The 26,759-nt window shown below is 40.5% G+C and overlaps 1 protein-coding gene across 3 annotated transcripts in view; it reads right to left on the bottom strand.

Moving 5' to 3' along the window:
- Positions 1–26,325, bottom strand: part of RACGAP1 (Rac GTPase activating protein 1) — a 40,523-nt gene extending 14,198 nt beyond the window's left edge. The window contains exons 1-5 of one of the 3 annotated variants that reach the window (XM_075551717.1): positions 26,202–26,319; positions 13,486–13,574; positions 6,409–6,611; positions 5,273–5,409; positions 4,264–4,333 (exon numbers count right to left, since the gene is read on the bottom strand). In XM_075551717.1, coding sequence (XP_075407832.1) covers positions 4,264–4,333; positions 5,273–5,409; positions 6,409–6,611; positions 13,486–13,570 — 495 coding nt within the window. In that variant the 5' untranslated portion in view covers positions 13,571–13,574; positions 26,202–26,319. Of the gene's footprint in view, positions 1–4,263; positions 4,334–5,272; positions 5,410–6,408; positions 6,612–13,485; positions 13,575–26,201 lie in introns of all 3 variants that reach the window. The other 2 variants (XM_075551715.1, XM_075551716.1) reach the window with 2 other exon arrangements.
- Between the last annotated feature and the right edge of the window lie 434 nt (positions 26,326–26,759).

Genomic DNA, 26,759 nt, shown 5'->3' with positions numbered 1-26,759 from the left:
TATTAAGGTAGCAGATGGACATTGGGCCTCCACTCAAACACTCCCTCAATGCAAGAATATTTTGTTCTATTAAATTGGCATTCCATGATGCTCAGCTATCCGACACAATCACTGAAGACAATGCTGGGACATAAGCAAGTGAGCTGAAGAAAGCTGATAGAGCCCAGCTATCAAAAGATATAGCGTCTAGGCTCTTAAAGACTTGAAGGTAAACAAGCGGCCATCTAGCTCAGAAGCAACAAAGCCCACATGGAAGATACACACCAGCCTATGTGATCACAAGGTGTCAAAGAGATCAGGTATCAGGCATCACAGAACAAAAAAGTCCTATCATTGTGAATGAGGGGGGCGTGCAGAGTGGGAATCCAAAGCCCATCTGTAGGCAACTGGACATCCCTTAACGGAAGGATGTCGGGGAGGAGACAAGTCAGTGAGGGTACAGTGTAGCAATGATGAAACGTACAACTTTCCTCTAGTTCCTAAATGCTTCTTCCCCACCCACTATCATGATCCGGGAGAGTGGAGGGAGGGTGGGGTAGAAAGGGGGAACTGATTACAGGGATCTACATGTTACCTCCTCCCTGGGGGACGGACAACAGAAAAGGGAGGGAAGGGAGATGTCGGACAGTGTAAGATATGACAAAATAATAATTTATAAATTATCAAGGGTTCATGAGGGAAGGGGGGACCAAAGAGGGAGGGAGAAAATTGAGGAGCTGATGCCAGGGGCTTAAGTGGAGAGCAAATGTTTTGAGAATGATGAAGGTAACATATGTACAAATATGCTTTACACAATGAATGTATGTATGGATTGTGATAAGAGTTGTATGAGCCCCAAATAAAATGATTAAAAAATAAAAGAGCTCTGAAAAGGAAATCTAGAAAGCAATAGCATTCACAAAAGAATAGTTAGGAATAAGTCTAACCAGAAGAAAAAAACACGTACACACACACACAAACCCACTAATACAAGTCACCAAGAGACCTACATAAATGGAAGAAGGTACCACGTTCATGGACAGAACTTAACATTGTGAACATGTCAATATTAACCAAAGCTATATACAGGCGTAATGTAATCCAAACTAGATACCAGCATCATTCTTTAAAGAGATGGAAAAACTAATTATCAACTTTGTTATGGAAAGGAAAGAAGCCCTGGGTAAGCAAAGCAGTACTAAATAAGGAGAACAAACTAGGAAGCTTCTCAAAGTTCCTGATCTCAAAATCTATACTAGATAGCCCAGTAGTCAAAACAGCCTGGTACAAGAGAGATACACAGGCTAATGGAACAGGATCGAGAACCCAGAAATCCATCCAGCTTCAGACAACTAATTTTTGAAAAAGGATTGAAATGTAGTACCGTATATACTTGAATATAAACCGACCCGAGTATAAGCCGAGGTACCTAATTATTACTCGGGAAACCAGAAAAACTGATTGACTCGAATATAAGCCTAGGGTGGGAAATGCAGGATGTGAATTAACACAAAGACCAGAGGGGAGAGACTGAGCGCAGCCACAGACGCATCTTACCAGTTCAGCTGCCGCGTAAATGAATCACTACGGGTGCTAGGACCAATTGGTGCCGTCCACATCATAGGAAGGCTCTGATTGGTTAGATGTGAATAAGCAAACATTCAAAGTCCTGCAGTGTCAGCGGGACTTTGAATGAACAGCGGAGGAACAGCAATCACCCGCAAGATGTCACACCTTGCTGGGGTACCAATGACCCGTGTATAAGCCGAATATACGGTAAATGAAGAGATTGTCCATTTAAAAACAGTACAGACAAAACAGAATTTCCATTTGCAGAAGAATGAATCAGAACCTATACCACACTCCATATATAAAATGAACTCAATATGGATTAAAGACTTAAGTGAAGACCATAGAACTGTATAGATCATCAATGAAAAAAATAAGACAAACTTAATGGTCCTACGACATGGCATAAACACAGTATCAAACTTATTGGAAAACACACAGAAGATAGAACAGATGCCTGGGATCTCCTAAAATTAAGACAATTACGTACAAAAGATTTTATCAAAGGGGTAAAAAGAAAACTCACAGACTGGGGAAAAGAGTTTGGCAATGACAGAGTAGACAAAAGGATTTGTAATCCCTAAAGTCTATTTTAAAAACTTCAACAATCCCAGGGGGACGAATATCAGAAAAATGGGTGAGGGGTGACAGAGAACAATTTAAGATATGGAAAAAAATAATCTGTAATTTATCAAGGGTTTGTGAAGGAGGGTAGGTATGGGAGGGAGAGGGGAGAAATGGGGAATTGATTATCAGGGCCTCAAATGGGAAGAGAATGCTTTGCAAATGATTATGGTGACATGTGCAAATGTGCTTGACACACTGGAAGAATGTAGGGATTGTGATAAGAGATGTAAGAGCCCCCAATAAAAGTATTTTAAAAAACCAAAAAAAACTTCAACAAGATGAATAGCCTAATTTTAAAATGCGCAGAGAATATGGACAGTTGACTAAAAGACATCCAAGTAACCAACAAACATGGAGAAATGCTCATGATCACTAGTCATCTGAGAGAGACAAATCAAAGCAATTATGAGAAACCATCTCACCCCAAAATTGATAGCAAAGTTCAAGAAAGCAGTAACAACAAATGCTGGAGTGGGTATGGAGAGACTGGAACCCCATCTGCTGGCAGGGCTGTAAAACAATACAACCACGGTGGAAAGTGGTATGGTGGTTCCTCACACAACTGACAGTAACTGAGCAATGGTGCTACTCGGCATATATCCTACAGAAATTCTAAAACACTTAACATGGACAGACATATGCAAACTCATGTTTATAGCAGCACTATTCACAAACAGCACAAAGATGGAAACCTAAATGCCTACTGGTGGAAGAATGAATAAACAAACCTTGGGACATACACACAATAATAAACTACAGATACTACAGACCATTAAGGAACAATGATGAAACTCTGAAGCACCTCATAGCATAAATGGATTTGGAGGATAGTATGTAGAGTGAAGTTAGTTAAACCCAAAAGAGCAAATATTTATGAAAACCACTGTTATAATTTTTTTTTAATCAAGAAAATTTTCATACCAAAAGAAGTAGACTTTGATGGTTCATTGTGGATGGACTGGTGGTTTTGAGCCTCAGCCCTCAGCCCACGAGGCCACCAGAACTCTCTTATTACAAAAAGGTGCTATCTCATTTTTATGCTTATGAAATAGCAATTATTTCTCTAAGTCAAACATTGAATTTGGACAGAAGAAAACCCTACTCGTACATAACAATTAGATGGCTACTTGTTTTGCCATCATTAGAAAAGTAACCACCAAAAACCCCTATTAACCTACTGGTTTATTTGTTACACAAAGCAATGAACCGCCAATGTCTTGATTATCTAGAAATACCACACCACAAATGGGTGGCTTCAACAAAGAGAAATTTAATCTGTCCCAGGTTAGAAGGCTAGAAGTCCAAATTCAGAGTTCCTACTCAAAGGTAAAGATAAAGGTTTTTCTCTCTGATCAGCTGATTGTATCAGATCCTATCATGGGAGGTCAATTACAGCATTATTTAATGGCCAAATCAGACCATTATACACTTCCCAAGCCAGCGAAAATCATGGCCCCACTGAACAGACAGATATTTTGGGAGGAAACAAATCAATCCATGACAACCAGTCCCTTGAATATCAAAGATTGAAATATCAGGAGATGTCCCATTATGTGGAGATCTCACCTTCAGTTAAGAGAAATGTACTGCCCCATAAATGTAGAGTAACACAGCAATCATTTTCAGTTAAAGCAACATGTAGGCCTAAAACTCTCATCACAGTCTTCTGGTTAAAGTCACAGGGGAAACTTCTAATTGTGAATTACGTCTAAGTTTCAAAGGACCAAACTAAATCAGAAATAAGGCACAAGTCCATTCACCCAAAGAGCCGAAAACAAACTGCCTAGATACAGTCTTGCTAATTCTTTGATTGCCTTTTTGTTAAGTCAAGAAGTAATCAATTAGTACATGCAGCTTGGAGGTACTTTAAAGTAACCTCATGACAAATAATGGGTTCTATATTCATACTTCTAGAAATGAAATCGATTGGCCAGTCTCATACAGCTTGTATACACTTATTTTTTTAAGTGCTAGGCCAAAATCTATAACATATTGAGTATTAAAAGCAACAAGATGTTCAGAAGAAATGTTCCTAAGGGAGCAAAGGTGAAAATAGTAGGTAATTCCCAGAGATCAAATGTCCATTACCAGAGATTCATCAGTCTTGTCAAAGCTGATATCTGATAAAATGGAACCAGATTCATCAATGGTCGACAGTCTAGATGAACGAAACAATACAGTATTAGACACAGAAGAACGTTTTAAGACCCACCAACAGTCAGAATAAGTCCTGCCAGTCAAGTAACTAGTAACTTCAGAACAGTATTTCCTTCATGAGAATCACCCATGCAAACCCCAGCTGAGATGAGTTGCTTCCACGGCGTCCATGGGGGAGGGTGTGTGTGTGCCCTGGCACACATAGAGCCCAGCTGCTGCATAACGGAAGCCTTGTTAACAGTAGTTGAAAGTTACAGTTGGGTACAGGTGCTAATCTCTGCTGAGCCTGTGCAATAGGCTACTAAAAATTCACAAGGTAGAGGAGTGAAGTTCCATTTGATCCCACTGTGGATGCTGTCTGCGACAGAGTATCAGCAAGTATTGGCTTTTTTCAAAATTACATATGCTCATACATCTTCTTAGGTATAAAGATTCCCCATAAAACAACCAGGTGGCAAGGTAAACTGCCCTAAGAGTGCTGACCTTTCCCTACTTACTGTATTAGGGGGTTAAATTCAAAGGCTGGTTGAGGCCGCTTTAAAAAATTATGCAGTGGAACCAAAATTATTGTCTGGTTTTGGTCACAGAAGCTTTTCTCAACTATAAGAAGCTACAAGAGCTCTCTGGAGAGTAAACATGGGAAGTACTGCTGAACTGCCACTTTCACCTTTGGGTTTCCTAGCAATATGCAGGTTTACTTAGTGATGTGCAAGGTAGCACTCACATCCAAGTTTTACCCAGGATGAAACAACTTCCTACGGGGGGAAAAAAAATTAAAATAAGAAGGTCTCTGTGTCTTTATTTCCAACCCTTCCCCCAAAGTCTTTCTGCCTTATTCAGCACACATTTCAGAAGCAGTATTTTTCAGAGTTCAGATAACATGAACTTCTGACAGCTGTGTTGCTCACAAGATCAGATAACAACAGATGCAGTTCCCCACCTTTTGTTCCCGGCATTGCCATTGGATGGTTGGCCCCTGTTGAGAAAAGCCAGAGCTGATTTTTGCTCCTCACTTAGTTGAATGCTGCCAGATGTATCACACATGAGCATCTCTCGAATCAGCTGAATCTGTCGTTCCTATGGACGACAGCAGGGTAAAACATCATAACTAGCCAGGGAAGAGAGTTTCACCTCAAATTTATGGGACAGGCAGACCAGAAGACATTAAAATACAGCATTATGCAAATGGGCCTTCAAGAAGACTGCTACACCAATAGCATATTAATTCACATCAAGCCCAGATTGTGCCTCTGATTTCTGACTGGTGAAAATGAACTCCAATTAGAATAGTGGGGTTTCTGCCATAAGATTTCTAAATCGATCTGCTAGCCCAAGAGGCAAGGAATGCAAAATGAGAGCATCAAATAGATTCTGTGTAACAAAAACACTTTAGTGTCATTTTATCAGGACAATTATTGGCTTCTCCTATGGCTCAACGCAGCCACCCACCTGTCTAAATGGAGGAGCAAAATGAATTAAAATGGATACAAAACTGCAACATACTAGAACCAGACAATATGTGCTTACTGGGACACCTAACACTGTACCAAGATGGATTAGTCCCTCCTAGCAAAGGCTTCCCTTTGCACCATGACTTACACCAGTGTATCAAAGTGATGGTGTACTATGTCAGTCATTGCGTTCCACTGGTGGAATACATCTAGCCCTTTACACTGAATTGGAGAGGGCTGAGGCGAGATTTAGGCGTTGTCAAGGCTGATCAATAACAGACTACCAGCTGTTGACAAGAGAGGAGGAGATTCTGAGTAGCACTTAGAGTCAACAATGGAGAATGGTCAGTATCTGGGACAGGTCAAGTACACAGCATTTCTCTGCCTTCCCTCCAATTTTAATTTTTTAAATTCTCACTTGAAATCCTGCCTATTAAGTATTATTTTTAAGCTTAAGGAAAAGAAAAGGAATTTTACACTTTGAAGAACAGGATTCCTAGAGTAGGATTTCAACGTCAATAAGTTGTCAATGGGTAAGTAGCTTTCAGTTCTTCGATGTGAGAGAAGAGACCCGGACAGATCTGGCGTCTCCCTCTCCCACCATCACACAGAAAACATTACACACCAGCTTCTCACAGTCAGCCTCAGCTCGCTGCCTCCGTTTGATCTCTACGTCCACCTGATTGCGTGCATGCTTCAGCTTAACATCCAGAGCGCTTCGCTCAGTCTCCGCTTTCATCAAAAGATCCTTGTATTTCCCCAGCTCTTGGTCTGTTCTCTGCCATTTCTTACGAAAATCCTCAAAGTCCTTTGCCAATTGGATGAATTCTGAGGAGAGAAGGAAACTTTAATAAATTCAAGTACCAAAATGAGTCTAAATGCTCTAACAAACGAGTCCTATGGTTAGCTTTACTCCCAAGACAGAAGACTGGCTGAACGATAGGCAAATTCAACTGAAAACAATCAGGAGCAGACCCTGGGACCCTGGATATATATTCATCACTCCAGATGAGGGTTTTGTAGAGAAGAATTTCAGCTTCAATGGGCCACTTATTTTTGGCTTAGCCAGTGGCATCTGCTATGAAATAAGTAACTCATTAGTCACCTGGCTCCAGATGTAACGCCAACACTGAAAGCTCCTGAACAGAAGGCAATCAAAGAAGGGTACCTTTGGGGCAGCTGTCACGCACCAGGACAGTTACAGCTATAAAACAAAAGCCGCCTCCTTCACAGTCATGCATTGCTGCGCCAGAGAGATGTTAAACAGCAAATTCAAATGTAACTGCTGTAGTATGCTCCAGTAGATGTGGATTAATATTATAGATGTCTAGGCTTGCAATTCCATCCAGCTACATAATTATACAAATATTGATTTGAAAGTAAAGAGCCAATTTGCTTCTGCTGTTTAACACTGCCCAAAGGGTATGTAAACATTCCAGTTGGAAAGACACAGAAAGAGAAGATACCAGCTTTTGGTGAATCACTGATGACAGAGTTTGAACTCTTTTGAAAGTCTGCAAGAGAAACCATGGCTTGCTTCCCAGACAGAACTTTCTTATTGCTTGCTATTGGCTAAGACTGCTTTTCTACAACATATTTGCAAAAGCACCTCACAATTTTCTAGATAACCTCAATCTATCTTTAAGCATCACTCCCCACTAGCATCATGGAAAAGGTTCCAACGTGTACATCTGCTGTTGGTCAAACTAACCCAATTCACAGCTGCAACTAGGCCAACTTCATACAAAGCTTGCAAAGTCTTAGGTATTAAGGGCATTTCCCCACTTGAATTTAACCTAAGAATATGGGAAATAATTAACACAGTGTGCTTAAGACATTTTTCAATTTAACTAAATTTTAAACTTATAAATTAGTATACAAATTCATTCTTGATTTCTTGAGAAATTAAGTCTTACATAAAATACAAGTTTTTAGCAAGCAAGGACATTGTGACCTAGTTACGTTGTATCTCAAACCTCAAACAAAATGTTACTATAATTCAAATAGGCTTAAGTGATATGCTGGTTTATTTAATAGTTTGGAACACATTATCAGATTTCTTGTTTTCCTTTCAAAGAAATAAACAATATATCCCCTATGAACTTAACAATTTCAGTAGGGGAAATTTTAAAGTAACCAGTCACAAGAGCTGGTTACTTGGATATTTCTTTTTTTACTTGGATGTTTCACTGGCATTTCCATCAAAGTATTCTTCAGATATTGGAATATGTCATTTCAAAAAATAAAGAACACATAAGAAATACATTTTCAACTAACCCAGCCTTAAAAACTTTCTAGCTCCACACTGTGGCAATTAAGTGATATTTCTAGTTAAAGTGTTGCACATACTCAAATATTTTCTGAATTGATAAACAGTAAAATCATCTATCTAATTTTGTTGCTTGTTTTTTAGAAAGAGATACTCCATTTGGGGAAGTCTTAATTTGAGTTATTATTCTTATTCATTGCTAATTGGCACACAGTAAAGGTAGACACAAACTGTTCCAATATGAAACTCAAAACTAATTAATCCATTTCAAAGAGAAAATTTCTATTTTAATAAACAAATGATTTAATTACTGGTTAAGTTTATGTTAGACCAAAACCAGCATTTGCATATCTGCTTATTATTTTTACATATAACTCTATTATAAACAAGTTTTTAGTATTGGGTCATTTTTATATCAGTTTGTAGCTAACAATCTAGCATGGTATGCTCAAAATACTTATTAAATTCAAGTAAAATACATGCATATACATATATGGCAGGGCTTCAAAAAGTTGGTGGGAAAACTCCATTCTCTTTTTATTCTATTCTTTCACATACTTGTTGAAGACACTTCACAAATTATTAGACCAAAAAATAAAAGATGTCTATCAAAAAAGAAGGGAAATTGCCCTGAAGCAGAGAAAAACACTTATTTATTTAAATCCTAAATAGATAATGTAATTCCAGAACCCTCTTTTGTTCAGTTTATTCACCCTAGGGCCTTTGCACAGGCTCCCCCACCCCACCTTTGTTTTCCTCACTACCCTCTAGCTAACATTCATAAAGGCAGAGAACCTTTTTGTTCTTTTCTCTCAAGTACCCTGCATCTAGCCTAGCATGTGACAGCCACTCAATATTTGCTGAATGAGTGATTGCCATTCAAATTCAAACTCCATGTATCCAAGCCCATCTCACCAATCTAATCTCAGCTCCCCTGACTATACAGTAAGACCCTCTCTCTGGTCATACCAGTTGGTCCCTGTGATCATTTTTGCCTTCTGACTTGTGATCAAGGTATGCATTCTAATTGGAATACCTTACCTCCTCACCTATTCTTCTTTATGTATCCATTTTTCAATTCTATATGCTCCAAGTTCTTTCCTAATTAGTTTGGACCACATTCTTTCTAGATTTCACAAAAGCACGTACTTTGAAATTAGTATTATTTTATGCTTCATGACAGTGAAGTCTGTCTCCAAAGCTTAAATACTAGTCTTCCTAAAACAAGGGACACAGAACATATACTTTAATATTTCCTGCTGTACATAGCATAACACAAACCTAGAATAGTGTTGATACACAAAAGGCATCTGATATTATTCCTAACTTATATATCATAATAAAAAGTTTAAGTAACTTAAGAAATATAGAAAACAAATATCATATAGTTGAAGAAAACAAATTTAACAAAATAGTTCTATTAAAGTAATTTTGTTTTAACATTAAATTTCACTCTGACATTTCAGTAACCTTAGACTTAATTTAAAAACAAAGCAAGACACTATTGCTGAAGACAAATGGGCATATAAGCAAATTGGTGAAGAAAGCTGATGGTGCCCGGCTATCAAGAGATAGCATCTGAGGTCTTACAGGCTTGAAGGTAAACAAGCAGCCATCTAGCTCAGAAGAAACAAAGCCCACACGGAAGAAGCACACCAGCCTGTGTTGAAGGGATCAGGTATCAGGAATCACAGAACAAAAATATATCATTGTGAATGAAGGGGAGTACAGAGTGGGGACCCAAAGCCCATCTGTAGGCAACTGGACATCCCCTTACAGAAGGGTCATGGGGAGGAGATGAGTCAGTCAGGGTACAGTGTAGCAATGATGAAACATACAACTTTCCTAGTTCTTAAATGCTTCCTCCCCTTCACTATAACGATCCCAATTCTATCTTACAAATCCAGTTAAACCAGAGGATGTACACTGGTACAGATAGGAACTGGAAACAGGGAATCCAGGACAGATGATCCCTTCAGGACCAGTGGTGAGAGTGGCAATACCAGGAGGGTGAAGGGAAGGTGGGGTAGAAAGAGGGAACCGATTACAAGGACCTACATAACCTCCTCTCTGGGGGACGGACAACAGAAAAGTGGGTAAAGGGATAGGTCAGAGAATGTAAGATATGACAAAATAATAATAATTTATAAATTATCAAGGGTTCATGAGGGAGGGGAAAAATGAGGAGCTGATACCAAGGGCTCAAGTAGAAAGCAGATGTTTTGAGAATGATGAGGGCAACAAATGTACAAACGTGCTTGATACAATGGATGTATGTATTGTGATGAGTTGTATGAGCCCCCAATAAAGTGATTAAAGAAAAAAATAAGTGAACAATAAGAATAAAGTTATGATGAAAGGCAAAAATGAAAGCCAAGGTGCAGCTATTGGTTTCTCCCTGTCACAAGGAAAGAAGAGTGATGAAAATCAAAGACACATGCAAACAATTAGCCCAGTGACTAATGAATGGGCTGTGCCAACTCCAGTCTTTCCATGACCCCGAAGTCAGAAGATCAAGATGGTGCCTGGCTACCACTACCAACTGCTCTGAAAGGGATCACATTAGAAGATCCTGGATAGATTGGTGGGAAACGTACGAGGCCAAAATCAAAACTAAAAAAGATCAGGTTTACTTATTAAACAGAGACTGGTGGAACAACTGAGACTATGGTCCTTAATCACTCTTCAGGTCTGCAAATTAACTCACCTCTGTGACTTACTTTTCAGTCCAACAAAAGACAGAGAACAATAACATTAGTGAGGTATATACACCTTAGAATAAACAACCTTCTGAAATCAAAGGTGCAGCATGTAGGAACAATCAGAAGAATTATGGAAAAGGGGCGGGGCGGGGAGAAACAGGACACAAAGGGAAAGAAGTAGGGGGAATGCTACATTGTAGGGTGGCAGCAATCAAAAAATCAAAATTCAGTGTCCAATGGAAAACTGATCCGTTCTGTGAACTTTCACCCAACTCACAATAATTCTCTTTGTTGCTTTTTAAAGGCATTTGGGATATTAAGGCATGTGAAGAATTCTTTCTAAGGGGAGGATAGACACTGGAGTCTAGAATTTAGAAAACATTGAGCGATTTTAATTTCTTAAATGCAAGCATTTCAAGTTAGAAACTAGGGGGGAATGTAATACAGCTCTAATTTTACAATAGAAAGCAACAGACAGAATTTGCTTAATAGAAGTTTGCTTATAAAATAAGGATATCTACAAAAATAAGAATCTTGTCTTTTTATACACCATGACTTCCAAAAGTATTTTCACAACTAATATTTTGTTTTATCCCTAAATCCTCATAGCACACCCACAAAGAGACTTTTAAATTTCTATTTTACAGATGGAGAAATAGGCACAGAAATAGTAGTTAAAAGCCAGCATTCTTACTTAGACTTCAAACCTCCGATGCTTCCCACATCTATTAGCTGCCTCCTCCTAGTGCTCTTATCACAATCTCTTCCACCCATTTTCCATAATCCTTCCAAAATTCCACCATAATCCCAATTAAGGCTTTTCCTGCTTCTTCCCTGAGCTACTGGGAACTATGCTCCAGTTGTCCAGTCTCTACTTCTACTGCAGCCTACACCTCTGCCAAGTTAATCTTCCAAAAACCCAGCTCTGGTTATACGTCACTCCAAAATGATACGTTCAAGTCCTAACCACCAGTGTGAATATGACTGTGAACTGTGGATGTGACCTTTATATGGAAATAGAATTTTGCAGATGTAGCCAAGTTAACATAATATTTAAATATATGGTATTATATAGGAGAGTAAGGTGGGCCTTAAGTCAGTCTGACTGGTAGAAACGAAAAGACAGGCAGAAGAAAGTCATGTGAAAACAGAGGCAGAGATTAAGGAAATTACCAGAAGCTAGGAGAGAGGCCCGAAAACAGACTATCACTGGGAGCCTTCCAGAAAGACCCAACCTGGTCAACAGATTGATTTTAGACTTCTAGTCTTCAGAATTATGACAGGATACATTTGTTACAATACTTTGTTACAACAGCCCTGGGAAACTAATATACCTCCCTCCCCGTATTTCCTACTCCCCTCAAACAAACTCTTGTCTCCACTCCTATTCTTTCCAGATCTAAACTGTCTTCTCATCTCTGCCTGTCTGGATCCTACCCTTCAGTCTAAGGTTCAACGCAAGCCCAACTTTTCCATCTATTTATCCTGTTCCCTCAACTCACTGCCACTGAGTCGATTCCTGCTAATAGCAACCCTACAGGACAGGGTACAACTGTCCCTGTGGGTTTCTGAGACTAACTCTTTACAGGAATAGAATATCTCATCTTTCTCTCTCGAAGCAGCTGGTGGTTTTGAACTGCTGACATTGAAGCCCAATGCTTAACCACTATGCCACTAGAGCTCCTCCAGCATGTGCTAGAAGCTGACAGGGTCTCACTAAATATTTGATTTTTAAGATCTCTAATCCAATACCCTTCCCACTGGACTCTGGAGTAATTCATCTTCTGAAATGATGTGACCTCAAAAGAGAAGTCTAATTAGTATGCCAGGATGGTTACTGAGATGATAGGGTCATGCAGCAGCTATTAGAGAGAGAAAATAGAATATTGTTTTGAAAGGCCTGCAAGTGGATAAGAGCTATTAAAAACATCAATCAAATTAAAGAAAATATTGAACAATGTAAGACACCACACTAAGCACTATAGAGATAAAAATTTTAAAGCATAGTTCTTATATTACTTTTATAAATGAGAGTGAGGATGATGAGAGCAAAATTTACAAAATTGGGTATCAATAAAAATCTGAAATAGAAGAGTGGCAACACAAAGAAAAACTGGGATAGAATAATTCTCAGATCATAGGTCTTAGATCTTGCTTAATCTCCTTCCCTTTATCAGCATCACCTCCTTTTCCGCCCCAATCTCAGTCCTTTCTAACTGCTCATCCATTTTCTGAAGCAGGTGAAAAGTACATGACTGGGCCCTCCTTCAAAATGAAATGCCATTTTTCCTTTCTTCAATTAAAAATGTTTCCTAACATTTTAGGGAAAGCCCAGGATGAAACATAGGCAACTACTATCCTAAAGAAAAAAGCAATGCCATTAAAAATGCAATAGATTTCACCCTGTTTATGTACAAAAATGAAATTGGCAATGAATGCTAGTATTCGGTGGAAAGAGAACCTTGATAATGAAAAAAGTCTAGGTATGATCCATTTAAGGGCAAGTGTAGAAAAAGAGGAATCAAAAACAGAAAAAGAGGAATCATTTAGTGTAAGTATCTATTAATAAGCTTTGGCCATGGATAAGTGACCATGATTTTTCTGTTTTCTTCTCTTTCCCTTTATTTTAAAGATAACCCCACTGAAGACCTATTTTCAAATGGGAATACATCTAAGCTTTATAGAAATCCCAATCTGTTCTCTTTGCACAGGCCAGCTCAGAATGACTTACGGAGTTCATTTCCTTCACTGAGAATCTCCACCCGGTGTACAAGCTGCTCAAACAGATTCCGCAAATTCAGCATTGTAGACTCCATCTTTCTGCCAAGAAATCAAATACACATTAGGGGTCCTGCCCCCCCCGCCCCCACCCCCACCAAAACACACAAGAGATTCAGCAGCAGACCAGAACAGTCACTGGTGACAAACATCTGGACTCCTCCCTTTGTAGCTATTATCATGAGTTTCAAGCCAACAATTGAGGCTTTGTGTGATACTTATTATAACAACAAATTTATTATGTTGAGGGCTTATTTGAAAAGTATTTCACAGATCTCTGAATATACTACTTGGCCTCCACTGCAATCACCCTGGGTCGGAGAAGCAAACACTCAGGAACATGCATATCATTTGATTACTAGATAATCAACTACAAAATATGGTTCTTAGTCAAGCCTCTTGACTAATAAAAGACTTCTGCCACTTTAATCCTGGACTTTGATGACTTTCCATGTACCTTAAAAGCTTTATTTTTATTTCATTTTTAGCTAGTGCCCCTGTTGCAACTCCCTTTTAAAACGCAGGACATGGTCAGCACATTTTCTACCAACGGCACAGATGACGTCACACAAGTGATTAAGTGGGGAAATCGCCAGCTCAGCAGCACAAGAATTATTTCTGTAATGCAGGGCTCTCTGCTGGACTGTGTGCAGGGGCTAGGTCTAATAAATTTATACTAAGTATAGGCAAAGGATTATGTTGTACCCACACTCTGGCATCAGAGAGACAATACGCCACCTTCACAGTTAGAAGGGCAAAGGAAAAATCATTTGCTACTGTGTTCTGTATAGTGAATTTCAGGCTTCATCTTTTCCCCAAAGACCTGCTGATATTACATTAAAAACGGTCTTCTTACAGGCAGTTTGGTTCCAAATGAGACTTTAACTGGGAATACTTTGAGGAAATAAGATCTTCGTTCAACAGTCAGGAAAAAACAGCATCAACTGTACAGTATAAAAATTATCTCAAGGAAATAAAATTAAAAATCAAATTTCATTTGAATATTTAAATGTCCTCAGAAATACCACTAAAGGATTCTTCTTATGTTCCTACTAAATGTCCTTTCAACTTTCTAGTCCAGGTCTTTATTTTCTGCACCTAAATAAATTTTAAGAATTATTTTATGGAGGTTCTGTGATTTCACAATATTTATAAGATTATATCCTAAATTGTGAAGGCATGAAAGGGACTGGGGAGGACGGGGGACAACAAAGCACAAAGAAATATATATGAACATAGAGATATTTTCCATTAAATGCTATACGATTACTCATTCGTACTTCTCTGATAACCACGCTAAGAGCAAAAACGCTTCCAATTCCCAGTCTGGATGCAATATATACCTGAATCAGGGCCGGAAACCAAGATTTCCAAATGGTAATGTATCTGTTCCAAGCTACATAATCACAGCAAGCTGCTAAGCAACCAGACCAACAAATGTATTACAAGGCTCTTTCTCTAAACTAAGAACCAAACTAAAAGAATTGCATTAAAACCAGGAGGAAGGAATCTGAAATCATGGACTTATGGCTATAAGACAAGACCAGCAAGCAGACACAAGTGCTTCAGGGCAAACGCTGGAGCAGGGCCTTCAGGAGTAGATCCAAATGATTGATTTCCTTTGGATTCCATTAGAAATGGTAGCCACTTATCAGTAATTTTAACCTAACATTTTAGCACTTATCTGAATATTCTAAAACTATACAACAGTGAGCTCATTCAAAGGAAAGTGTCTATTCCTAGAAAAGGGACTTTTCATTATGCAATTAAAATACTGAAAACTAATGGCTAAAAAAGGGATTTTCTAGAGGGTTTTCATGTCTTAAATGATAAAACTACCTGATCCTTGTCTCCCTAACAACCCTCATGTATTTTCTCAAGTTCCTCTTTTTCTTTTCATTTTTCCTTTGTGTGCATCATTCCTTAGAGTTGGTAAAAGGGAGAGGCACTCTTCTGAAAAGGCTAAAGACACGGAGAACCTACACTGGGGAGATGAACCAGGAGAGAGGAGGGAGAGGAGAAACTCTTTACCATGGTAACTAGTATTTCATACAACCGCCAGCTACACTGTTCTAGCACAGTACAGAATACCCAGGAGATAGCTGTTCAGCTGAACTCCTAAGGGATTAACAAAGAGGCAACCCTTAATTCTGTCAGATCTCCAGTCTCTCCACATTTAGTGTTAGAAATAGCTTACTCCTTTTTCTTTATTCTTGCCTCTCAACACTACACATTCCTCAAAGCTCCACCCTCTATTCTCCAAAGACCGCATCACATTAGCCCAGTGGTTCTCCACCTTCCTAATGCGGAGACCCTTTCATATACTTCCTCATGCTGTGGGGATCCCCAACCATAACATTATTTTTGTTGCTACTTCCTAACTGTAGTTTTGCTACTGTTATGAATCAGGCAACCCCTATGAAAGGGTCATTCGACCCCTAAAAGGGTCATGACCCACAGATTGAGAGCCCCTGCTCTAGACCATTATCTCTCCAGCTCTACCTCTAAGCTGACAGCTCCAGCTCTCAACTTGTTGGCTTCCCTAGATGTGTGCTTGGTTTTGAAACATTTCTCTACACTTGACCCTAAATCAACCACCCTACCACAAAACTGATTTGATTTCCTTATTTCTATCATTGTCTCAATCATTCAGTTCCAGATCTCAGAGCTATCATCCTCCCTTTCCTACAAGCACAGTCATCAAATCGGTAGGCGCATCTCTCTTTGTATATTACACCCTCTCATCACTTGCAGGTTTGTCATCCCTACAGTCTGTCCCCCACTGCTTTACTCAGCTGGCCCTCAGGTGCATATACATAGCGCTCTCATTTCACTTCACCCTATGCCCTAGGCTGACTGTAAATTCTTGAGAGAAACCTTACATTTAGCACTACTTAAGACATGTAAATACATACCACACAAAATACATATTTGATAAATGAAGAGAAACACGAACACACACAAACCCATGATGTTTATAGTCAAAAGAATGTCCATTCTATGAATGGCCATGTGCAGTATGGAGTTTGGGGGGAAAAAAGAAAAGGGGGGAGTACAAAGGGGGTAAGTAGAGGACAAAAGTCCTAGATAAAGCTTTAGCCCTTCTATTTCCCAGCAGTACAAACGAGTAAATTACTTATATTCAGGAATCTATTAAAAAGTAAACAACACTGTTGTATTTCCCTCAAATATTATGAAGTTAATGTAGATGCAAATGTTGTTTACATTAAACATTATAAAAATATAAAGGGAACTGTGGTATACAGAAAGATTTCTCCCAAGTTGTCTCCCCCAAATATATGCCAAACCCAAAATGCTGCTTGCTACATGGTAAATGAGTATGCATTAGGAGGTCAATGAAAGTCGATCAGAGGTTATTCTCCTTAAGGGTATCAGCCCTATAGAGCAACCAGCCTGTATAGTCTGACTCACCCTAAGCAGGGCCTACTCCCTTTTGATATTGTTCCCTTGAAGGAGTGCCCAAAGGCAAGTCCAGGACCACTCAAGATTGACTAAGGTTAGGCTACTCTATTGAGTCTAGGGTCCGCCCATCTTGCCACATATGTATACCCCCATTCCCTCCCTTTACTGTTACACATACACCCTAGGTCATCCCCCTCCTATTGCTTGTATTGCCTATGTTACAACCCCTCCCTATGACATAGATCATTATCTGTAATCAGGGGCTTGCAAAGCCCCAAAGATATATAAACTCTGGTTAGAAATAAAACCCGAGGAGAGCTCTCTCCTGCCCTCTCGTCTCCCACCTCCACGTGTACCACAAAGAGGAGTTGAGATGAGCATGCTACCATGAAATGTGTCTGAAGTCTTTATTTTACTCTCTCCCATCTCTCCCATTTCTCTATGACCTTACTAGGATCTTTATATATCTTAACTGTACAGTTGCACCTACCGAACCCATTAGTTGTGGGAGCGCTGGCTACCCCCACAGGGAACCTTGGTGGTGTTGTTTGATAAACATTAGACTTCTAAGTCCAAGATCAGTGGTTCAAATGCACCAATCACTCCAAGGGAGAAAGACGAGGCTCTATATACAACTGCAGAAACCCTATATAACGTTGCTATGAGTTGGAATGACTCAATGGCAGTTGGTTTTGGTTTTCTGTAAATGAGCCCTGGTGACTTGGTCAGGTAAGCATTGGACTGCTAACCAAAAGTTCAAATCCACCAGCTGCATCATAGAAGATGAGGCAATCATCTCCTGCTATATACACTAGTAAATAGTCTTGGAAACTCACAGGGGCAGTTCTACTCTGTCCTATAGCGTCACTAAGAATTGACATCAACTTGATGGCAGTGAGTTTGACTTTGGTTATTATTAGAGTGGGGAGAAAATGTGGAGGTTTGGGGGTAAATATTACTTACATTTAGAACCCTTGTTGGGTGTTATCAATTGTGACTCAGAGCCACCCTCCAGACAGAACAGAAATGCCCAGAGGGAATTCTTGGCTGTCATCTTTAGGAAGGCACATCACCAGGTCTCTCTCTCTTTCTCTCTCTCTCTCTCTCTCTCTCTCTCTCTCTCTCTCTCTCTCTCTCTCTCTCTCTCTCTTAGTTACTTAGCCATTACGCCACCAGGGCTCCCCTCACCCCCCCCCCCACACACACATCCTAGAACAACCCAACCAAGCCCAATGTACTGCTAACAAGTCAGTTCTACCTCAGACCAAGCTGTCAGGCCGGACTAGAACTGCTCCTTTGGGTTTCCAAGACTATAAATCTTTACCAGAGCAGACAGCCTACCTTTCTCCCACGATTTTGAACCACCAACCATGCAGTAGCAGGCCAACAATTAACCCATTATATCAGGATTCCTTGGATCCTAAAACAGTGATTCTCAAATTCAGTTTTTCCCCTTAGGCTGTCTAGCCTGTTTCCATATAAGATTAACACTAAATTCAAAATTTTAGATTTTTTTTTTTTGGTTTTAAAAAATCATTTTATTGGGGGCTTGTACAATTCTTTTTTTTTTAACAATTTATTGGGGCTCATACAATTCTTTTCTTTTTTTTAACAATTTATTGGGGCTGATACAATTCTTTTCACAGTTCATACATATACATACATCAATTGTATAAAGCATATCTGTACAGTCTTTGCCCTAATCATTTTTTTCTCTTTTCTTCTTTTACATTTTATTAGGGACTCCAACAACTCTTACCACAATCCATACATATACATACATCAATTGTATAAAGCACACCCATACATTCCCTGTCCCAATCATTCTCAAGGCATTTGCTCTCCACTTAAGCCCCTTGCATCAGGTCCTCTTTTTTTTCCCCAAAAAATTTTAGATTTTTTTAAACATCACTATTTATATTAGAAATATTTACTTGATATCTTCAAAGGAATTCAGGCAATAAATTAGAAACTTCACATATATTTCTTCTTTAAATAAATTTTAATGACTTATACATCTTCATTTTACAAACAAAAGACAATGAAGGAAGGGTCAGAGGCTTCAAATGACTAACAAATACTGAGTTCACATGCAAACCCAGGTCTGAATGCATGGCCTATGTTCTTTCCACTCCAACACACTGAAGAGATCATGTTACACACACACACACACACACACACACATATTTTAATCAAGAAGATGAAAACTAACTGTCAACTGTATAAGGACACAAGACCTAGCTACACAAGCACTACTGAAGAGGATAAAGTAGGAGGTATCACACTTGCTGATCTTGCCAGGAAAGCCAAAGATGTACAAGGCTGGTACACTAACAGGCACACAGACCAGTGGAACAGAATTGAGAATTCAGAAATAATTTCATTTACTTATGAACAGCTTATCTTCCATGAAATTCATTAAAGGTGGAAGTGATCATCTCTTTTTCTTTTTAACCATTTTATTGGAGGCCCTTACAGATCTTTATAATAATCTACACATCGGGGACGGGGCCTTTTGTTTGGAGCAGCTGCGGGGGGGGGGGGGAGAGAATAATCTATACATCCATTGTGCCAAGCACATTTGTATATACATTATGTTGCTAAAAACATTTTCTTTCTACTTGAGCCCTTGCTATCAGCTCCTCTTTTTCCCCTCCCCCTCCCATCTTCCTACCCTCATAACCCCTTGATAAATGATAAATTATTATTATTTTCTTATCTTAGACCATCTATCTCCCTTCACCCATGTTTCTGTTGCGCATCAAGGGGGAAGAGGGAAATATGTCCATCAGATCATCATAATCTGTTCCCTTTTCTCCCCCCACCCTCATGGTCTCACTACTTCATTATTGTTCCTGAGGGGTTTATCTGTCCTGGATTCCATGTGTCGAGAGCTCTTTTCTGTACCAGGGTACATGCTCTAGTCTAGCAGGTTTGTAAGGTAGAACTGGGGTCATGATAGCAGGGGGGACAGGGGTGGGGGAAGCATTAAAAAGCCAGAGGAATGTTGCATGTTTGTTGGTGCTACACTTCACCCTGACTGGCTCATCCCTTCCTTGTAAACCCTCTGTGAGGGGATGTTCAATTGTCTACAGATGGGCTTTGGGTCTCCACTCCACCCACCTCGTTTGCATCCATCAATATGAATGTTTTGGGTCTTCTGATGCCTGATATCTGATGCTGTTGACACCTCAAGATCACACAAGCTGGTATGCTCCTTCCACTTGGGCTTAGTTGCTTCCTAGCTAGGTGGCCGTTTTGTTTAATTGCAAGCCTTTAAAATTCCAGATGCATATCATTTAATAGCTAGGCACCATCAACTTTCTTCACCACATTTCCTTATGCACCCATTTTGTTTTCAGCAATGGTGTTGGGAAGGTGAGCGTCACAGAATGCCAGGTTATTAGAACAAAGTGTTCTGAAAAAAAAGTGTTCTGTATTGAAGGAGTACTTGAAAAGAAGCCCAATGTCCATCTGCTACCTTAATACTTTTTAACAAATAAAATGCAACTCACTACCATAGAGTGATTCCAGCAAAGGTGACCCTATAGGGTAGAGTTAGAACTGTCCCTATGGGTTTCCAAAACTATAACTCTTTACAGGAGGCTCAACTCGTTCCTATGGAGCACAGATGGTTTTGAGCTGCTGACTGGGCAGTAGCAGCCTAAAACAACCACTACACCACCAAGATCCATACCGTACACCATCAAGGTCAAGGTGGCTCAAAGGTCTAAATATGAAACTTACAACTATGAGGGGCTTCAAAATGAGATATTATATGATCCAGCAATCCCATCACTACACATACATCCCAGAAAAATAAGTCATGACACAAATAGATATATGCACATTTGTGTTCACCATCGTACGATTCACAATAGAAAAAAGATAGAAACAACCTAAGTGTCCAGCAGTGGAGGAATGTATAAACAAATTATGGTACATAAATACAACGGAATACTACCCAACACTAAACACCTCCTAATATGGATGAACCTGGAAGACATTATGCTGATGGAAATAAGGCATTCACAAAAGGACAAATAATGAGACCACTACTAAAAAAGTCAAAAGAAAATTACAGAAAGTAATATTCCTTGATGGTTACCAGGGATAGGGGGGAGAAAGGAAAATCACTACCCAGATGCAAATATGCATAACTTGGGTAAAGGGAAAGGTAACATTCAACAGAGGGGGTTCAGCCCAACATGACCAAGGTAAGGGAAGACCCTGGGAGGTATGCAAGAGTAAAAGGCAACAACTCTAAATACTATTTATTACATATATAATCCTGCAGTAACAGAAACAACAAGCAATCGTTTACAAGTGGATACACAGGTAGATACGTAAACTGAGCATGTGTGGGATGGCATATGGAAGTATACCCAGGAACATATACAGATTTGCCAAGGGCTATTTCTACACCCACTTGTATGAGTTGCAAGTACGTCCAAATGTAGTAGACCATACAGAGGCAAAGTTATGCAAACTTCTTAGCCTTAACCAAACGCCATGAGGGACTGAGTCACTAGGATTGAGAGCTTAGGACCATAGTGTTGGGGCACATCTAAATCAACTTGCATAATGCAATCTATAAAGACAATGTTCTACAGCCTACTTTGCTAATAACTGGGGTCTTAAAAACTTGTGAATGGCCCCATGTGAGATACAACTATTGATTGGTCCTTTCCCATTCTGTGCAAAGTAAAGAAAATCAAAGGTTCAATTAAACAATCGAAAGGGCTAATGAACCACAAGAACCACAGCCTCCACTAGCCTAATGCCAGAAGAACTAGATGGTGCCCAGCGACGAACAGTGTCCTAACCTCTTTGATTAGGAACACAATAGAGTCCTGGACAAAAGGGGGAAAAATATAGAACAGAATTCAAGAATCATAAAAAAAGACTAGACTTACTGGTATGGAATAAGCTGGTGGAGCCCCCAAGATTACAGCCCTTAGATACCTACCCTTCCAAGATAGAACTGACCAAAGATCACCTTTTGGTCAACGGTAGACAGGCCTATACAGTGAACATTAGCAGCTGTGAGAAACATGTTCCTCAGGATAAAAGAACCATACAAGACCAAGAGCATAGCATTTGCCCAAATACAAAGGTGAGAGCCAGGAAAAACCAGAAAAGATGAGTGAATGGAAGCAAGGAAGAGTACTGTCACATTAAGGGGATTGCAACTAATGTCATGAAACAACATGTGAATTGAGGAATGGGAGACGAATGGGAAACTAATCTGCTCTGTGAACTTTCACCCACAGCACAATACAAAATTCATAACTCATTGCACATTCTCAGACCCCTTCTCCACATAACCCAAAGAGCAATGCGTATTAAATTCAGACAAGAAGAATCAAGAAAATAGCAAAATTTGAACAGATCTTGCCTATTAAACAAGTTCCTAGGTCAGGGGTCCTCAAACTTTTTAAACAGGGGGCCAGTTCACTGTCCCTCAGACCCGCTGGAAGGACAGACTATAGTTTTTTTTTAAATTATGAACAAATTCCTGTGCACACTGCACACACCTTATTTTGAAGTAAAAAATCAAACGGGGCAAAAACCCCCGGTGGGCCAGAAAATGTCCTCGGCGGGCGATAGTTTGAAGACCCCTGCCCTAGGTAGTACCATTTGTATTCAACTGTCTAGTGGCTCACAGCCACCCAGAAGTACACAGAAAAAAGATCTGGCAATCTGCCTCTGTTAAAATTACAGCAAAGACAGAGGGATGGATGGATTGTGATTATAGAAGCCACCAATAAAATGATTTTTAAAAAAAGATTACAGCAAAGAAAACTCAATGGAGTTTTATGACACCTGAGATTGTCAAGAGTCAGAATCTACTTGACAACAATTAACAAGCTCTGAAACAGGGAGTTCTGGAATGTGGCTGGTTGATTCTTAAAAAGTAATTCTAACACAGGTTTGCTTAGAGCTACACTTGCTAAATATAATCATCTTCTCTATATGCTGGAGGACCATATATTTTTATTAACACGCTACAAAATTGAGTCTCGGGAGTTATTTATAGATGACTATCTTTCAGCATCAGTACCAACGCTGCCATCTCAGCCAAATTATAACTCAAAATGCTAAGATTTACTCATCCTATTCAATGTCAATTGAAAATAGTCTTAATATTCCTGGTGGGCCACGTTTTCATCCTCTTGAATACTGGTATTTCTCTCCCTGTCCCACCCACCCCCTTTTTTTTTTAGCTCTACAGCTAGGAGATACACTAATGTGAAAGGAAAGAAAAACAAAGTCATATTGTAGCACATTGCTTTGCAGCTGTAAAACAGCTGCCACTTCTCACAATGGAGGCTGCTGCCTTTCAGGGAAGCTGGAATGATCCCTATGTGTAGCGATGAAATCCGTTTGTGAAGCCCTTTAAACAAAAAGGTGCTAGGAAATCTCAGCAGTTATTGATGCGGAGCCCTAGAGGTGGGAAGTCACTATGTTACAGATTCCCGATCTGTGAGTATCCCTAAGGGAGCAATCTGGCACCACGATGAAAGCATCTCAGCTTGATGTGATTGCTTTGAGCCCCCAATTTAATTTCAATCACCCAGCCAAGAGACAGACATCGTCCTTCAGAATAACAGACTATTACAGCTCTTACAGCAGGGTATCCTGGGAAAAGTCTCTAACCCTTCTCCCCCGCCCCCTACAAACAACATTATTAAGAGACCTACACATCAGGTTTTTTAAGATGCATCAAGGGTGTTAAATATTGTAAGAGAAACCAAAAGACAGGGTTGTTTGGTTTTTTTTCAAGAAAGAGCTTTAATGAAAAACATTCTCACAAACATTGCTAAATCTGGAGATTCCTAAGAAGTCAACAATATGGGTTCTCTGCTGCCAGGGAAAACCATTCCAAAAGACAATCCCAATACGACAACATTCTTTCACATGAAAGCATTTCAGGACAATTACTCTCCCCAAATGCCCAGCTTCTGCTCCACCATATCGAAAGCTTCTACACAACTGGCAGGCAGAAGGAACCTCTTGAAACCAAATGTTCTTATGAGCACATCAATTACAGAAAGAGTAAACAGAGCATCCTCAGTCCAACACGAACGGTTAAAATTAGGGAAGAGCGGATTTTTCAGAAAACAATTGCCAGTTCCCATACTAAACTCTTTCTTCCCTCTGTGAATTCTTCCCACTCTGAAGTCTCCCATCCTCCAAACCCCAAAACCAAACTGACTGCCCTCTAATCCTTTGCAACTCAGAGTGACCCAATATACGGTTTCCAAGATTGCCAATCTTTAGGGGAGCAAACAGCCTCCTCTTTCTCCCACAGAGAAAGGTGGGTTTGCACTGCCAACCGTGCAGTTAACACCACAATGCCTAACCCACAGCGCCACTAGGGTTCCTTCCTAAGGTTTACTATAAATCCAACCAATTCACTGAAGCCTTCCCTACCAGTTCAGCCCAAATGAATTCTTATGACCTACAACACTCATTTGGCAAATAAAACACTACCTTCTGTTTTCCATGTCAAAAAACCTTTTTTAGAGTGTAAGCAAACCCACTTGCACACCTCTTCCTAATCCTCTAATGTCCATGGTGGTCTCATATTTTATCAGGTTGGAATCATATTATATAGCTTTATGCTTTATTATTTTTCTAATCATGTTTCCATTAAAACCCCAAAAGTTGATGGCCTATGATTTGCTTAGCCGTTCTCATCTTCAGACGGTAAAGTCACTTCCAATTTTGTAGTTCCTCTTCCTGGACTCTTGTGCATGATCACTGCCTCATCTCCGTAAGGCTACTTGTCCAGTGTGGTCTTTCCTTGCCTCTTTTATCGCAGCCTTTCCCTCAAACACTTCTCTGCTTTATTTTGCTCCAAAGCACTTTTCTCCATCTAACACTTGAAGAGAGCTTCAAAAAGCTCATGGAAAAATGAAGTTAAAAGACAATAGAAGTTTTCCATGAAATTGTTCCCTCATAGTACATGGGTATTTACCTATTTTCTGTCTTCTCACTTGAGTTTCTGTTCCAAAAAGACAAAGATTTGTGTGTTCGGTTCATTGCTGAGCCCCCAGTGTCTGGTATAGTGCCTGATACTTGGTAGAGATTTAGTATTTAAGCAATTAATTCAAAAATTCCTGCAGCGAGTTTTTATAGGTAGGAACCTATTTTTCATCAGGTGACTGCTTTATGATAAATTTCCACTGACATCAAGTATCTCCACCCATAGCAACCAAACTTAGGGTTTCCACATATTTACAGGTGCAGACAGCCTCATCTCTCTCCCCTTGGGCAGATGGTGGGTTTGAACCTCCCACCTTCAAGTTAGCAATCCAATACCTAGCCCACAGCGCCACCAGAACTCCTCAGCATTATCATAGTAGAGAGTAAAAACACTTTCTGGCTCTTGATAAATATTGTTAACATATTTTCTCCACCTTATCTAAGCCTACCAGATTCGTCACATTCAAGTATCTGTTTCGTAAGTTCTCTCACCCCAGCATATACTGCAAACTCCTTTGGCCTCCACCCGGGGGGGGGGGGGGGGAGTTGTCCTAGATCAATGCTTTGCACGTTATTAAATACCTGTTGAGTGATTCACTATAGAAAAGGCGCTTTCCCAAACACCTCAATAATTCCAAAGGCTCAATTACCTACACGTATTAAAGAGAACGAAAATGCCATTCCTTTGCTTTAAAAAAAAAAGTCTTATCTATCCACCCGCCGGCCCCACCTGCTACTCGACTCTCTTCTACTACGGAAACCCAGGGGCGAGGAGCGCACGTGAAAATGTGCTGGGAACTCTAAAGACCCCGAAGTTAAGGCTAGGACCTGCAGCTTAAACTGGGGATGAAGACAACCCGTCACTGCCACGGTCAACGGCCAGCCCACCTAGACACACAGCCCAGAGGGGAGTCCCCCGGGAGGTCGCCGCGGCCCCTCACCGACCGGACGCTGACGTTCCGAGAAAGCCCCACTCATTCCCCAACTCGTTATCTAAGCGACAGCCACCTTTGCGGGGCGGCTTCGGTCCTGGTCCTGCACACCACCTCAGAAAGCAGCCCCGGCTTTCCCAGAAACACGGCGGCCCAGGAAGAAGCCCCCGGCCCTCCCCGCCGCCATCCCAGGCCGCCCCGGCTCCAGCAAAGCCCCCGCGGAGAGGTTCGAGCTGCCGGCCTTCTGACCAGGACCCCGCAGTGGTCAAAGGTTACGCTCTCGGAACTCGCCCTCCTACCACAAATCCAGTGCGAAACACACCTGTTCTCCGCAGCCCCCAGCTGTCCCTTCGCCGGGGTCCGCCAGGCCCCACCTGGGGGGCCTTCCACTTTGCCGCGCCTCACCCAACGGCAAAGCAGGACCGCGCCGCCAGCTCCGGTTTGAAATCCTGCACCAACCAATCACAGAGAAGCTTGTTCCGCCTACGCTCTCTTTACGCCGTGACGCCCGCTCCAAGGCTACGGAAGCGGGCCGAGACATTCGAGAAGGCACATGCGCATTCTCGCAGAGAGACGCCAGCAAGGGAGCCATGTTTACTGAGGTCAATCATTTCCCGGCGCCCTTTCCTGAAGTCATTCATGATGCCATGTTGACTAAGGGCAAGTGAGACTTCTTGAGGGAAGCAAACGAATCCTGGTCTCACTACCTCCCCCATTCAGGGAAATATGGCTTTTGGAAAGAGTGTGAAAAAAATTCCAGGTGATAAAACCGCGGTCACTCTCAGCGGGAGCCATATTTACTGAACCGTTTTGGAATAAATGGGTTTTGGAGTTTTTCGTACCCTAGTGAATTTACTCCTCAATCAGTGACTACTTACAG

This window comes from Tenrec ecaudatus, chromosome 6, assembly GCF_050624435.1.
Source record: "Tenrec ecaudatus isolate mTenEca1 chromosome 6, mTenEca1.hap1, whole genome shotgun sequence".
In the NCBI taxonomy this organism is placed as follows: Eukaryota; Metazoa; Chordata; class Mammalia; order Afrosoricida; family Tenrecidae; genus Tenrec; species Tenrec ecaudatus.
Note: the sequence above shows the minus strand (reverse complement) of the source record. Positions and strands in the feature narration are given on the sequence as shown.